Below are 17,756 nucleotides of genomic sequence, written 5' to 3'. Positions count from 1 at the left end.
CCCTCCAGGACCTTCAGTTTGTTCTCTATAGTTAAAACTCTGTTTCCTGGTTTGCCTCTTGTTTTTCTCACCCCTATGTTCACGTGTTTTGTTTCTTAATTTCCACATATGAGTGAAATCATGTAGTATTTGTCTTTCTTTGACTTACTTCACTTAGCATAATACTCTCTAGCTCCATCCACTTCAATGCAAATGGCAAGATTTCATTCTTTTTGATGGCTGAGTAATATTCTATTGTGTGTGTGTATATATATATATACACACCACCTTTCTTTATACATTCATCAGTTGATGGACATTGGGCTCTTTCCATAATTTGGCTGTTGATAATGCTGCTATAAACATAGGGGTACATATATCCCTTCAAATGAGTATTTTTCTATCCTTTGGGTAAATACATAGTAGTGTAATTGCTGGCTCATAAGGTAGTTCTATTTTTAACTTTTTAAATACTGTTTTGCAGAATGGCTGCACCAGTTTGCATTTCTAACAGTGCATGAGGGTTCCTCTTTCTCTGCATCCTCTCCAACACCTGGTGTTTCATGTGTTGTTAGTTTTATCCAGTCTGGCTAGTGTGAGGTGATATCTCATTGTAGTTTTGATTTGCATTTCCCAATGATGAGTGATGTTCAGCATCTTTTCATGTGTCTGTTAGCTGCCTTGATGTCTTCTTTGGAAAAATGTCTATTCAAGTCTTCTTCTCATTTCTTACCTGAATTGTTTGTCTTTTGGGTGTTGAGTTTGTTAAGTTCTTTATGGATTTTAGATACTAACTATTTATCAAATATGTCATTTTCAAATATATTCTCTCATTCTGAAGGTTGCCTTTTAGTTTTGTTTATTGTTTCCTTCGCTGTGCAGAAGCTTTTTATCTTGATGAGGTCCCAATGAAAAGTTTATTTTTGCTTTGTTACCCTTACCTCATAAGACATATCAAGTAAGAAGTTGCTATGGCTGATGTCAAAGAGGTCGATGTCAAAGAGGTGTGTTCCCCTGAAGGACTTTTGTGGTTTTCTGTCTCACAGTTAGATCTTTCATCCATTTTTTGTGTATGGTGTAAGAAGTCCAAAGTTACCATGATTCCAAAACTGCACAAATATTCCACTGAAAAAGAGAACTATAGGCCAATATCCCTGATAGACATGGATGTAGAAATTCTCAATAAAATATTAGTAAATTGAATCCAACAGAACATTAAAAGAATCATCACAATCAAGTGGGATTTATTCCTGGGTTGCAAAGGTGGTTCAATATTTGCAAATCAAGCAATGTGATATACCACATTAATAAAAGAATTGATAAGAACCATATGATCTTCTCAATAGATGAAGAAAAGAAGCTTTTGACAAAGTACAACATCCAATCATGATAAAGACCCTCAACAAAGGAGGGATAGAGGTAACATACCTCAATATAGTAAAGGCTATCTACAAAAAACCCACAGCTAAGAAATAAGACAGGTGTCCCCTCTCACCACTGTTATTTAACATAGAACTGGAAGTCCTTGCCTCAACAGACAACAAAAATAAAGGGCATCCAAATCAGCAAGGAAGAAGTCAAACTTCCATTATTCGCAGATGACATGATACCCTATATTGAAAACCCAAAAGATTCTACCAAAAAAATTGCTGGAACTGATACACAAAGTCATAGGATGATTCGATAAAGTCACATGATACAAAATCAACATACAGCAATCTGTTGCATTTCTATACACCAAATATGAAGCAGCAAAAATAGCAATCAAGGAATCTATTCCATTTATAATTGCACCAAAAACCATAAGATACCTAGGAATAAACCTAACTAAAGAGGTAAAAGATCTGTATTCTGAAAACTACAAAACACTAATGAAAGAAACTGAAGGGACACAAAGAAATGGAATAACATCCCATGCTCATGGATTGGTAGGACAAATTGTTAAAACATCTATACTACCCAAAGCAACACATTCAATACAATCCCTATCAAAATACCACTAGAATTTTTCACAGAGGTAGAAAAAATAATACTAAAATTTGTTATTTTTTTGTTTCTTTTTTGTTCTCTTTTTTCTTATTTATCTTTTATCTCTTTTCTTTTTAAAATTATTTAGTTTTTCTTTATTCTCTGTAAAAAGCCACAGTTCAAAATATAACTAGCATGTACAGCCACAGCTCCAGCCAGCCATTAAAAGTCACCAAGCACACAGTCTATAGGGGGTCAGCATACACAAGACCACTCCTGTAACTTTAGGAGAAGTAGCCATTTCATCTAATCCATAGAAACAAACACAGAACGTCAAGCAAAATGGGAAGATAGAGGAATATCGTCCAAAGGAAAGAACAAGACAAAACCTCAGTAAAACAATTAAATGAAATAGAGATAAGCAATCTATGTGACAAAAAAATTTTAAGTAATTACCATAAAGATACTGACTGGACTGAAGATACCATTGGAAGAACTCAGACTCCCAATAAAGAGAAGAAAATATTAAAAATAACCAATCAAAGCTGAAGAATACAGTAACTAAAATTTAAAAAAACACTAGAGGGAATCAACAGATTAGAGGATTCAGAAAAACATACTAGTAATCTGGAAGACAGAGTAATGGAAAGCACACAAGCTGAACAGAAAATAATGTTTTAAAATAAGGATAGATTAAGAGATTTCCTGGGCAATATAAAGCAAACAAACATTTGTTGTAGACTATGAGTCTGGAGTTGTCTCTTGTCCAGCAAGAGAGCAGATGCAGAAATGAAAACAAGAGAGGCTAATGTCTGGGAGGAGACAAGAGCCCCAAACAGTGGTTTCATCTCTGTATTTATTGAGTCCACAAGATATTACCCACGTGGTAAACGTGAAGAAAATAAGATCTTACACAGTTGAATGTGGAGAAAAGAATCAGACGGTAATCATTAAGTTGTGTAGGAAGCAAACGGTATGGGCTGGGGGCAAGTGGAGTTTGTGATCAAAGTACAATAGTATATTGGCGTCAGATGGAAAGTAATTTCCTGCAGGTGATATAACAAGTTACTCGTGATCCCATTACAGTATCTCGCTAGCTATCCTCGGGCACTTTTGTCCTATGGTGGTGGCTTTCCACCCTAAGCTTTTTTCTAACCCATTTATGTAAGTAGAATCTATTTCCCCACAAACATTAGCATCCCAAAAACATTTTAGGGTCAAAGGAGAAGAAGAAGGAAGTGTAGAAAACTTATTTGAAGAAATAGTAACTGAAAACTTCCATAACCTAGGGAGGAAAATAGACATCCAAGTCCAAGAAGTACAGAGAGTCCCAAACAAGATGAACACAAGGAAGTCTACACCATGGAACATAATAATTAAAATTTCAAAGGTTAAAGATAGAGAATCCTAAAATCAGAAAAACAAACAAAAATTTACCTATAAGGGAAAACCCATAAGACTACTAGCTTATTTTTCAGCAGAAATCTTGTAAGCCAGAAGGCAATGGTATGATACATTGAAAGTGCCAAAAAGAAAGAAAACCTACAGCCAAGAATACTCTACCCAGTAAGATTACCATTCAGATTTGAAAGAGAGATAATAGAGTTTCTCAAACAAAAGATAAAGGAGTTAATCACCACTAAACTAACCTCACAAGAAATGTTAAAGGGACTTCTTTAAGTCCAAAAGTGGCCATAATTATGCATAATTATGCATATGAAAAATATGAATAAAAAGATGTAAAATAATATATACTTGAATGTGGATAAGAAACTAAAGACAGAAAAGAAGGAAAAAGAAAAAACAATTTTCTTTGTTTTTTTCAAATGTGTTTGAACTTAAATGACCATCAAATTAATATAAACTGGTATTATGATGTTATATATAAATCTCATGGTAACCACAAACCCAAAACCTGTGATAGATACACACAAAAATAGAGCCAAACAAAACACTATAGATACACATTGACCAGAGAAAAAGCAAGAGAAGAAAGGAACAAAGCAAAACTTAAAATAAAAAATAGAAAACAAAATCTTAAATGGCAGTAGTTACATAACTATCAATAATTACTTTAAATGTAAATGGACTAAATGCTCATAATCCATGTCACTCAAAAGACACAGAGTATCAAAATGGGGGGAAAAACCCAAGACCCATCTATAATGCTTCCTACAAGAGACTCACATCAGATCTAAAAATGCGTACAGACTGAAAGTGAAGGGATGGAAAAACATTGACCATGCAAATGAATGTGAAAAATAAATCCAGGCTAGCAATACTATGTCTGACAAAATAGACTTTAAAACAAAAACTGTAACAAGACAGTACATAATGATAAAGGGATCAGTCAAAGGATCAGGATCAGTCAGAGGATATAATAGTTGTAAATATCTCTGAAAAAAATAAAATACTGATGAAAGAAATTAAAGATAACACAAACAAATGGAAAGATATTCCATGCTCATGGGTTAGAAGAATTAATATTGTCAAAATGTCCACATTACCCAAAGCAGTCTACAGGCTCAATGCAATCCCTGTCAAAATGCAAATAGCATTTTCACAAAACTATAACAAATAATACTGAAATTTGAATGGAATCATAAAAGCGCATGAATAATTTTTGGAAGATGGCGGCGTAGGAGGAGGCTGGGCTCACCTCGTCCTGCTGATCACTTGAATTCCACCCACACCTGCCTAAAAACCCAGAAAACCACCAGAAGACTAGCAGAAGGGACTCTCCAGAGCCAAGCATAGACAAGAGGCCAACAGAAGAGGGTAGGAAGGGCAGAGAGGCAGTGCATGCTACACGGACTGGCAGGAGGGAACCATGGCAGTGGAGGGGAAGCCCACCCAGCAAGGTGGAATCCCTGAGTCTGGCTTGCAAAAGCGGAGGGGCTGGACTGCATGAGTTCTGACAGCCAGCAGTACTTAACATCTGGAATGTTATAAGTCAACAGCTCTGCTCAGAGAGCAGGAGGACAAGAGGATACCAGGAGGGAGAGCTGCTGAGCCCCAGAAGACAAAGCTCAGCTCAGCGGGGAACAAAGGCCCTGGCCAGCACCATCTCCCTCTCCCATCTGCCAGCCGAAACCTCAAAGGGAACCTGTTCCCCTAACCTGCTTGCACCAGACAACACCCAACACTGTGCTTCTGTGGATCCATCCCTCCGACGGGTCAGCCTCCCTCCCAGTGCTGCAAGGCCCCTCCCACAGGGGACCACCGATGGCAAAGCGAGCTGAGCCTGCCCCTCCTACCCCTGTTCACCTTGCGGATCCACCCGGACAACACAACAGATCCCATCAAAGCAGCACCACAAGCCTGGCAGTGTGCAAGTAGCCCAGAGAGGAGCCACACCACTCCACAGTGAGTCCCGCCCCTCAGAGAGGGGAAGATAAGGTACACAGCAGTCTGACTCTGGCCCCAGTGGTGGGCTGGGGACAGACATCAGGTCTGACTGTAGACCCACCCACCAACACAAGTTACTCCAGACAGCACAGGGGAAGTGCCCTGCAGTTCTATGCCACCCCAGAGATTATCCAAAATGATGAACGGAAGAACTTTCCTCAAAAGAAACTCCAGGAAGTAGCGACAGCTAAAGAACTGATCAAAAATATTTAAACAATATAACAGAAAGTGAATTTAGAATAATAGTCATAAAATTAATTGCTGGGCTTGAAAAAAGTATAGAGGACACCAGAGAATCTGTTGCTACAGGGATCAAGGAACTAAGAAATACTCGGGAGGAGCTAAAAAATGCTATAAATGAGCTGCAAAATAAAAATGGAGGCAACCACAGCTTGGACTGAAGAGGCAGAGGAAAGAATAGGTGAATTAGAAGATAAAATTATGGAACAAAGGAAGCTGAGAAAAAGATAAAAAAATCCAGGAGAGTGAGGGGAGAATTAGAGAACTAACTGATGCAATCAAACAGAACAATATCTGTATCATAGGAATTCCAGAAGAAGAAGAGAGAAAGGGGCTGAAGGTGTACTTGAACAAATCATAGCTGAGAACTTCACTCATCTGGGAAAAGAAAAAGGAATTGAAATCCAAGAGGCACAGAGAACTTCTTTCAGACGTAACTTGAATCGATCTTCTGCATGACATATCATAGTGAAACTGGCAAAATACAAGGATAAAGAGAAAATTCTGAAAGCAGCGAGGGATAAACAGGCCCTAACATATAAAGGGAAACCTATAAGACTATTGACAGACCTATCTACTGAAACTTGGCAGGCCAGAAAGGAATGGCAGGAAATATTCAATGTGATCAATAGAAAAAAATATGCAGCCGAGAATACTTTACCCAGCAAGTCTGTCATTCAGAATAGAAGGAGACATAAAGGTCTTCCCAAACAAACAAAAACTGAAGGAATTCATCACCGCTAAACCAGCCCTACAAGAGATCCTAAGGGGGATTTTGTTAGTGAAATGTTGCAAGGACCACAAAGTACCAGAGACCTCACTAAAAGCGTGAAACCTACAGACATCACAATGACTCTAAACCCATATCTTTCAGTAATAACACTGAATGTAAATGGACTAAATGCTCCAACCAAAAGGCATAGGGTATCAGAATGGATAAAAAACAAAAAACAAAAAAAAAAAAAACAAGACCCATCTATTTGCTGTCTACAAGAGACTCATTTTAGACCTGAAGACACCTTCAGATTGAAAGTGAGGGGATGGAGAACTATCTATCATGCTATTGGAAGTCAAAAGAAAGCTGGAGTATCCATACTTATATCAGACAAACTAGACTTTACATTAAAGGCTGTAACAAGAGATGAAGAACGGAATTATATAATAATTACAGAGTCTATCCATCAGGAAGAAATAACAATTATAAATGTCTATGCGCCGAATACGGGGGCCCCCAAATATATAAAACAATCACAACATAAGCAACCTTATTGATAAGAATGTGGTAATTGCAGGGGACGTTAATGCTCCACTTACAACAAGGGATAGATCATCTAGACACAGGATCAATAAACAAGGGCCCTGAATGATACATTGGATCAAATGGACTTGACAGATATATTTAGAACACTGCATCCCAAAGCAACAGAATATACTTTCTTCTCAAGTGCACATGGAACCTTCTCCAGATCACATACTGGGTCACAAACCAGCCTTCATAAGTATAAAAGACTTGACATCATACCATGCACACTTTCAGACCACAATGCTATGAAACTTGAAGTCAACCACAGGAAAAAGTCTGGAAAACCTCCAAAAACATGGAGGTTAAAGAACACCCTACTAAAGAACCAATGGTCAACCAGGCAATTAGAGAAGACATTAAAAAAATATATGGAAACAAATGAAAATGAAAATACAACAATCCAAATGCTTTGGGATGCAGTGAAGGCAGTCCTGAGAGGAAAATACATTGCAATCCAGGCCTATCTCAAGAAACAAGAAAAATCCCAAATACAAAATCTAAAGCACACCTAAAGGAAATAGAAGCAGAACAGCAGAGACACCCTAAACCCGAAGAAGAAGAGAAATAATAAATATCAGAGCAGAAATAGACAATATAGAATCTAAAAAAACTGTAGAGCAGATCAATGAAACCAAGAGTTGGTTTTTTAAAAAAATAAACACAATTGATAAACCTCTAGCCAGGCTTCTCAAAAAGCAAAGGGAGATGACCCAAATGATAAAACCATGAATGAAAATGGAATTATTACAACCAATCCCTCAGAAATACAAGCAATTATCAGGGAATACTATGAAAAATTATATGCCAACAAATTGGACAACCTGGAAGAAATGGACAAATTCCTAAGCACCCACACACTTCCAAAACTCAAACAGGAAGAAATAGAAAACTTGAACAGACCCATAACCAGCTAAGAAATTGAATCAGTTATCTAAAGTCTCCCAACAAATAAGAGTCCAGGACCAGATGGCTTCCCTGGGGAATTCCACCAGACATCTAAAGCAGAGATAATACCTATCCTTCTCAAGCTGTTCCAAGAAATAGAAACAGAAGGAAAACTTCCAGACTCATTCTATGAAGCCAGTATTACTTTGATTCCTAAACCAGACAGAGACCCAGCAAAAAAAAAAAAGAACTACAGGCCAATATCCCTGATGATTATGGATGCAAAAATTCTCAATAAGATACTAGCAAATTGAACTCAACAGCTTGTAAAAAGAATTATTCACCATGATCAAGTGGGATTCATTTCTAGGCTGAAGGCCTCATTCAACATTCACAAATCAATCAGTGTGATACATCACATCATAAAAGAAAAGAAAAGAACCATATGATCCTGTCAATGGATGCAGAAAAAGCATTTGACAACATTCAGCATTATTTCTTAATAAAACCCTCGAGAAAGTCGGGATAGAAGGAACATACTTAAACATCGTAAAAGCCATTTATGAAAAGCCCACAGCTAATATCATCCTTAATGGGGAAACACTGAGAGCTTTCCCCCTGAGATCAGGAACACGATAAGGATGTCCACTCTCACCACTGTTGTTTGACATAGTGTTGGAATCAGCAATCAGACAGCAAAATCAGACAACAATCAGCAATCGGACAACAAAAGGAAATCAAAGGCATCAAAATTGGCAAAGATGAAGTCAAGCTTTCACTTTTTGCAGATGACATGATATTGTACATGAAAAACCCGATAGACTCCGACAAAAGTCTACTAGAACTGATGCATGAATTCAGCAAAGTTGCAGGATACAAAATCAATGTACAGAAGTCAGTTGCATTCTTATACACTAATAATGAAGCAACAGAAAGACAAATAAAGAAACTGATCCCACTCACAATTGCACCAAGAAGCATAAAATACCTAGGAATAAACCTAACCAAAGATGTAACAGATCTGTATGCTGAAAACTATAGAAAGCTTAGGAAGGAAATTGAAGAAGATATAAAGAAATGGAAAAACATTCCATGCTCATGGATTGGAAGAATAAATATTGTCAAAATGTCAATACTACCCAAAGCTATCTACACATTCAATGCAATCCCAATCAAAATTGCACCAGCATTCTTCTCGAAACTAGAACAAGCAATCCTAAAATTCATATGGAACCACAAAAGGCCCCGAATAGCCAAAGTAATTTTGAAGAAGAAGACCAAAGCAGGAGACATCACAATCCCAGACTTTAGCCTCTACTACAAAGCTGTCATCATCAAGACAGCATGGTATTGGCACAAAAACAGACACATAGACCAATGGATTAGAATAGAGACTCCAGAATTGGACCCACAAAAGTATGGCCAACTCATCTTTGACAAAGCAGGAAAGAATATCCAATGGAAAAAAGACAGTCTCTTTAACAAATGGTACTGAGAGAACTGGACAGCAACATGCAGAAGAATGAAACTAGACCACTTTCTTATACCATTCACAAAGGTAAAGTCAAAATGGATGAAGGACCTGAATGTGAGACAGGAAACCATCAAAACCCTAGAGGAGGAAGCAGGGAAAAACCTCTCTCACCTCAGCCACAACAATTTCTTACTTGACACATCCCCAAAGGCAAGGGAATTAAAAGCAAAAATGAACTATTGGGACCTCATGAAGGTAAAAAACTTCTGCAATGCAAAGGAAACAACCAAAAAAACTAAAAGGCAACCAACAGAATGGGAAAAGATATTTGCAAATGACATATCCGACAAAGGGCTAGTATCCAAAATCTATAAAGAACTCACCAAACTCCACCCCCAAAAAACAAATAATCCAGTGAAGAAATGGGCAGAAAACATGAATAGACACTTCTCTAAAGAAGACCTCCAGATGGCCAACAGGCACATGAAAAGATGCTCAACGTCGCTCCTCATCAGGGAAATACAAATCAAAACCACACTCAGATACCACCTCACGCCAGTCAGAGTGGCCAAAATGAACAAATCAGGAGACTATAGATGCTGGAGAGGATGTGGAGAAACGGGAACCCTTTGCACTGTTGGTGGGAATGCAAACTGGTGCAGCCGCTCTGGAAAACAGTGTGGAGTTCCTCAAAAAATTAAAAATAGACCTACCCTATAACCCAGCAATAGCACTGCTAGGAATTTACCCAAGGGATACAGGAGTGCTGGTGCATAGGGGCACTTGTACCCCAATGTTTATAGCAGCACTTTCAACAATAGCCAAATTATGGAAAGAGCCTAAATGTCCATCAACTGATGAATGGATAAAGAAATTGTGGTTTATATACACAATGGAATACTACGTGGCAATGAGAAAAAATGAAATATGGCCTTTTGTAGCAACGTGGATGGAACTGGAGAGTGTGATGCTAAGTGAAATAAGCCATACAGAGAAAGACAGATACCATATGGTTTCACTCTTATGTGGATCCTGAGAAACATAACAGAAACCCATGGGGGAGGGGAAGGAAAAAAAAAAAAAAAAAAGAGGTTAGAGTGGGAGAGAGCCAAAGCATAAGAGACTGTTAAAAACTGAGAACAAACTGAGGGTTGATGGGGGGTAGGAGGGAGGGCAGGGTGGGAGGGAGGGCAGGGTGGGTGATGGGTATTGAGGAGGGCACCTTTTGGGATGAGCACTGGGTGTTGTATGGAAACCAATTTGACAGTAAATTTCATATATTAAAAAATAAAAAAAAAAAAAAAGAAAAAAAAAAAGAAATTGTGGTTTATATACACAATGGACTAGTACGTGGCAATGAGAAAGAATGAAATCTGGCCTTTTATAGCAACGTGGGTGGAACTGGAGAGTGTTATGCTAAGTGAAATAAGTCATACAGAGAAAGACAGATACCATATGTTTTCATTCTTATGTGGATCCTGAGAAACTTAACAGAAGACCATGGGGGAGGAGAAGGAAAAAAAAAAGAAAGGTTAGAGAGGGATGGAGCCAAAACATAAGAGACTCTCAGAAACTGAGAACAATCTGAGAGTTTATGGGGGTGGGAGGGAAGGGGGTGGGTGATTGGTGTTGGGGAGGGCACCTGTTGGGATGAGCACTAGGTGTTATATGGAAACCAATTTGACAACAAATTTCATATTTTAAAAAAAAGAGCCTGAATAGCCAAAGCAATCCTAAGAAAGAACAAAGCTGGAGGTATCAAAATCCCAGATTTCAAGATATACTACAAAGCTATAGTGATCAAAACAGTATGGTACTGGCACAAAAGTAGACACAAAGATCAATAGAACATAAAGATAGTGACTGTACTGAAGACACAAGTGGAAGATATCAGACCTTCAATAAATGGAATAAAATGCTCCAAATGTGGCAGCACCCAAATATATAAATCAATCACAAACATAAACTTATTGATAGTAATACCATAATAGTAGTGGACTTCCACACCCCACTTACAGCAATGGACAGATCATCTAAACAGAAAATCAACAAGAAAACAATGGCTTTGAATGACACAACGGACCAGGTGGACTTAACAGATATATTCAGAACATTTCATGCTAAAGCAGTGGAATATACATTCTTCTCCAGTGCACATGAAACTTTCTCCAGAATAGATCACATACTGGGACACAAATCAGCCCTCAAGAACTACAAAAAGATCGAGATTATACCGTGCATATTTTCAGACCACAACTCGAAGAAAAAATTTGGAAAGATAACAAATACTTGGATACTAAAGAACGTCCTACTAAACAATGAATGGGCTACCCAAGAAGTTAATGAGGAAATTAAAAAGTACATGGAAGCCAATGAAAATGAAAGCACCACAGCCCAAAACCTCTGGGACTCAGCAAAGGTGGTTATAAGAGGGAAACATATAGCAATCCAGGCCTTCCTAAAGAAGGAAGAAAGTTCTCAGATACACAACCTAACCTTACACCTTAAAGAGATATAAAAAGAACAACAACTAAAACCCCAAACCAGCAGAAGACAAGAAAAAATAAAGATTAGAGGAAAAATCAATGCTATCAAAACCAAAAAAACAGTAGAACAGATCAATGAAACCAGAAGCTGGTTCTTTGAAAGAATTCACAAAATTGATAAACCACTAGCCAGTTTGATCAAAAGGAAAAAGTAAAGGACCCAAGTAACTAAAATCGACAATGAAAGAGGGGAGATCACAAGCAACACAGCAGAAATAAAAACAATAATAAGAGAATATTATGAGCAATTATATGCCAATAAAACGGGCAATCTGGAAAAAATGGACAAATTTTAGAAACATATACACTACCAAAACTGAAACAGGAAGAAATAGAAAATTTGTACAGACCCATAACCAGTTAGGAAATCGAATTAGTAATCAAAAATCTGCCAAAAAACAAGAGTCCAGGGCCAGATGGCTTTCCGGGGGAATTCTACCAAACATTTAAGGAAGAGTTAACACCTATTCTCTTGAAGCTGTTCCAAAAAATAGAAATGGAAGGAAAACTCCCAAACTCTTTTTATGAAGCCAGCATTATTACCTTGATTCCAAAACCAGACAGAGACCTCACTAAGAAGGAGAACTATAGATAATTTCCCTGATGAACATGAATGCAAAAATCCTCAACAAGATATTAGCCAACTGGATCCAACAATACATTAAAAAAATTGTTCACCACGACCAAGTGGGATTTATACCTGGGATGCAGGTCTGGTTCAATATCCACAAAACAATGTGATTCATCACATCAATAAAAGAAAGGACAAGAATCAAATGATCCTCTCAATAAATGCAGAGAAAGCATTTGACAAAATACAGCATCCTTTCTTGATAAAAGCCCTCAAGAAAGTAGGGATAGAAGGAGCATACCTCGAGATCATAAAGGTCATATATGAAAGACCCAATGCTAATATCATCCTCATGGGGAAAAACTGAGGGCTTTCCACCTAAGATCAGGAACAAGACAGGGATGTCTACTCTCGCCACTGTTATTCAACATAGTATTGGAAGTTTTAGGCTCTGCAATCAGACAACACAAAGAAATAAAAGGCATCCAAATCAGGCAGGGGAGGTCACACTTTCACTCTTCACAGATGACATGATACTCTATATGGAAAACCCAAAGGATTCCACCAAAAAACTGCTAGAACTGATCCATGAATTCAGCAAGGTTGCAGGATATAAAATCAATGCACAGAAATCAGTTGCATTCCTATACACCAATAATGAAGCAATGGAAGGAGAATTCAAGGAATCAATCCCATTTACAGTTGCACCAACCCATAAAATACCTAGGAATAAATCTAACTGAAGAAGTGAAAAATCTATACACTGAAAACTATAGAAAACTTATGAAAGAAATTGAAGAAGACACACACAAAAAGGAAAAATATTCCATGTTTCTGGATAGGAAGAACAAATATTGTTAAAATGTCAATACTACCCAAAGCGATCTACATATTCAATGCAATACCTATCAAAATAACACCAGCATTCTTCACAGAGGTAGAACACACAATCCTAAAATTTGTTTGGAAACACAAAACACCCAAAATAGCCAAAGCAATCTTGAAAAAGAAAACCAAAGCAGAAGGCATCACAATTCCAGACTTCAAGCTGTTTTACAAAGCCAAAATCATCAAGACAGTATGGTACTGGCACAAAAACAGACACTCAGATCAATGGAACAGAATAGAGAACCCAGAAATGGACCCACAAACGTATGGTCAACTAATCTTTGACAAAGCAGGAAAGAATATCCAATGGAATAAAGACAGTCTCTTCAGCAAGTGGTGCTGGGAAAACTGGACAGCAGCATGCAGAAAAATGAACCTGGACCACTTTTTTACACCATACGCAAAAATAAAATGGACGAGAGACCTAAATGTAAGACAGGAAGCCATTAAAATCCTTGAGGAGAAAGCAGGCAAGAACCTCTTTGACCTTGGCTGCAGCAACTTCTTCCTCAACACGTCTCTGGAGGCAAGGGAAACTAAAGCAAAAATGAACTTATTGGGACCTCATCAAAATAAAAAGCTCCTGCACAGCGAAGGAAACAATCAGCAAAACTCAAAGGCAACCGACAGAATGGGAGAAGATATTTGCAAGTTACATATCAGATAAAGGGTTAGTATCCAAAATCTATAAAGAACTATCAAACTCCACACCCAAAAAAACAAATAATCCAGTGACGAAATGGGCAAAAGACATGAATAGACACTTCTCCAAAGAAGACATCCAGATGGCCAACCGACACATGAAAAAATTCTCAACATCACTCATCATCAGGGAAATACAAGTCAAAACCACCATGAGATACTGCCTCACTCCTGTCAGAATGGCTAACATTAGCAACTCAGGCAACAACACGTGTTGGTGAGGATACGGAGAAAGAGGATCTCTTTTGCATTCCTAGTGGGAATGAAAACTTGTGTAGACACTCTGGAAAACAGTATGGAGGTTCCTCAAAAAATTAAAAATAGAACTATCCTACGACCCAGCTATTGCACTCCTAGGTATTTATCCAAGGGATACAGGTATGCTGTTTCAAAGTGGCACATGCACCCCAGTGTTTATAGCAGTGCTATTGACAATAGCCAAAGTATGGAAAAAGTCCAAATGTCCATCAGTGGATGAATGGATAAAGAAGATATGGTATATGTATACAATGAAGTATTATTTGGCAATCAAAAAGAATGAAATCTTGCCGTTTGCAACTATGTGGATGGAACTGGAGGGTATTATGCTAAGTGAAATTAGTCAGAGAAAGACAAATATCATAAGACTTCACTCATATGAGGACTTTAAGATACAAAACAGACAAACATAAGGGAAGGGAAGCAAAGATAATATAAATACAGGGAGGGAGACAAAACATAATAGACTCTTAAATATGGAGAACAAACAGAGGATTACTGGAGGGGTTGTGGGGTGGGGGGTGGGCTAAATGGGTAAGGGGCATTAAGGAATCTGTTCCTGAAATCATTGTTGCTTAATGGTTGCTTGTGAAATTGAAGGAAAAGGAGGACACTAATGTAGCTGTTGGTCTTGTGCCTTGAACAATGGGTGGTTGTTGGAGAAATTTATGGATATTGAAGACATTGAGGGAGAATTTGAGGTTGGCTTGGTTGAATTTTGAAAAAGATATAGGGGTGCCTGGGTGGCTCAGTCGGTTAGGTGTCCAACTTCGGCTCAGGTCATGATCTCGTGATTCATGGGTTCGATCCCCACGTCGGGCTCTGTGTGGACAGCTCAGAGCCGGAGCTTCCTTCAGATTCTGTGTCTCCCTCTCTCTGCTCCTCCCCCAGTTCATACTCTGTGTCTCTCTCAAAAATAAACATTAAAAAAATAAAAGAAAAAGATACAAAAATACAGATTTGAAGGGGTATATGCACCCTTGTGTTTATAGCAGCATTAACAGTAATAACCAAATTATGTAAAGAACCCAAATGTCCATCAACTGATGAATGGATAAAGAAGATGTGGTGTGTGTGTACACACACACACGAACACACATACGCTGGAATATTACTCGGCCATCAAAAAGAATTAAACCTTGACATTTCCAACATTGTGGGTGGAGCTAGAGTGTATTATGCTAAGAAAAATACGTCAGAGAAAGACAAAAAGCATATAATTTCACTCATGTGGAATCTAGGAAACAACAGATGAACATATGGCAAGGGGTAAAAAACGAGAGAGGGAAGCAAGCGATAAGAGACTCTTAAGGATAGAGAACAAACTGAGGGTTGATGGAGGGAGGTGAATGGGGGGTGGGCTAAATGGGTGATGGGTATTAAGGACGACACCTAGGAAAAAAACTTTTACTGCCATTTGGAATAAAAGAGAAATAGCCTTTTTTTTTGTTGTTGTTACACAAGATGTTTTGCTTTATTCACCATCTGTTAGTTATATTGGAAGGAATAGATGTTTGAAGTCTGAATGAAATGGGCTTGAATCCCAACTTTTTTTTAAATTTTTTTTTTTTCAACGTTTTTTATTTATTTTTGGGACAGAGAGAGACAGAGCATGAACGGGGGAGGGGCAGAGAGAGCGAGGGAGACACAGAATCGGAAACAGGCTCCAGGCTCCGAGCCATCAGCCCAGAGCCCGACGCGGGGCTCGAACTCACGGACCGCGAGATCGTGACCTGGCTGAAGTCGGACGCTTAACCGACTGCGCCACCCAGGCGCCCCGAATCCCAACTTTTTAATTTAGATATTGTTTCTTCAAGTGTTTTTACTTTATTTTCATCAAAAATTGACCAGAATCCTTTTACTAGTTTCACAGTGCCTGTGTTTTCTCCAGACAAGCAGATGTTTGTATATCATCTCTCCTTGAGGGCGTCTATCTTTTCTTAAATTTAAGGCTGATTGGTTGCCTGGAAATATCACCCTTCTGATGAGTTCAAGAAAACTTAAGATTTTTTTAGATTATTTAGTTTCTTGTTTTCTAGAGTGAGAGTGATGCTCTTTCCATATCTTTGCATCTTAAGCAGAAGCACTGCTAACCTACACAAAAGAAGAAATTTGAGATGCCTATAAAATATCTATGTTTTAGATGTTTAATCCAGGTTTTCTGTTGGCAGTTCTCCAAACCAGGACAAATGCATGAACTGAAGAAGATTATGGCATTATCAGCTTTAAGATGTTAATTGAATCAAAGCATGAATGGATATTACTGAGGGATGTTTATATATTTACTGTGAAATTTTACAACTCGTGTTATGGCGTCAATTAATTTGTTCCAATCACAATTTCATCCTTCTTAAATTTTTATTTCTTTTTCCTCACGAGATTGATTATGTGGTATGGTTTCTTGTATAAATAGTTGATATGAGTGTTTGTTCTTTCAAAGTGATAGTGATAGATGAAGTCAATATTTGTGTATTTTCCCCAACAGGAATTCCGAGTGCAAAATACTACCAAAATAGCTGTAAAAGACTTGTCTTTGAATTTATATATGGGGCAGATTACTGTTCTTCTAGGACACAGTGGAGCAGGAAAATCCACTATTCTGTCTATTCTCTCAGGTAGGTCTCTTCAGAGTGTCATAGACACTGTAGATCAAACTTACAAGACTTTTGTGTATCCTTTTGATGTTTACAATTTAGTCAGTTCAATGATACATAAAAGTGAATTCAGTAATTCACTTTCTTTTAAGTTGTAAATAATTCCATGTGAGAGATACCAGATATCAGGTTTTACAAATATTTTACAATGTAACCATTGTAAAAAAAAATGTTCAAAGAACTAAAGGAAACCATGATTTAAGAAATAATGGAATGTAGGGGCGCCTGGGTGGCTCAGTCGGTTGAGAGTCCAGCTTCGGCTCAGGTCTCTGTGCTGTGCTGTCAGCTGTGCTGACAGCTCAGAGCCTGGAGCCTGATTTTGTGTCCCCCTCTCTTTCTGCCCCTCCCCCACTCATGCTTTGTCTCTCTCTGTCTCAGAAATAAACATTTAAAAAAATTTTAAAGAAATAATGGAATGTATGAAAACAAGATCAAATAGAAAATATCAGTAAAAAGGTAGAAATTATGAAAAGAAGAGCCATTTGGGAATTCTGGAGTTGAAAAGTATAATGACCAAAGTGAAGAATTCATTAAAAGGGCTTAATAGTAGATTTAATCAATTGTCACAAGAGAGAACCAGTGAACTTGAAGAAAGATTGATGGAGATTATAAAATGTGAATAAAACAAAGCAAAAAGAATTGAGTAAAATTAACAGTTTCATAGGAAGTTTTGATATCTTTATCTTTTTTTTTATTATGAAATTTGTTCTCAAATTGGTTTCCATACAACACCCAGTGCTCATCCCAAAAGGTGCCCTCCTCAATACCCATCACCCACTTTCCCCTCCCTCCCACCCACCATCAACCCTCAGTTTATTCTCAGTTTTTAGGAGTCTCTTATGGTTTGCCTCCCTCCCTCTCTAACTTTTTTTTTCTTCCC

General features: G+C 37.9%; 1 protein-coding gene across 8 annotated transcripts in view; it reads left to right on the top strand.

The window, feature by feature from the left end:
• Positions 1 to 17,756, top strand: part of LOC122209881 (phospholipid-transporting ATPase ABCA3-like) — a 175,864-nt gene that overhangs the window by 60,400 nt on the left and 97,708 nt on the right. For all 8 annotated transcript variants that reach the window (XM_042922162.1, XM_042922161.1, XM_042922160.1 and 5 more), the window contains one exon: positions 16,708 to 16,837. In XM_042922162.1, coding sequence (XP_042778096.1) covers positions 16,708 to 16,837 — 130 coding nt within the window. The remainder of the gene's footprint in view (positions 1 to 16,707; positions 16,838 to 17,756) is intronic.

The sequence above is a fragment of the Panthera leo genome, chromosome E3 (assembly GCF_018350215.1).
Source record: "Panthera leo isolate Ple1 chromosome E3, P.leo_Ple1_pat1.1, whole genome shotgun sequence".
NCBI classification, from domain to species: Eukaryota; Metazoa; Chordata; class Mammalia; order Carnivora; family Felidae; genus Panthera; species Panthera leo.
Note: the sequence above shows the minus strand (reverse complement) of the source record. Positions and strands in the feature narration are given on the sequence as shown.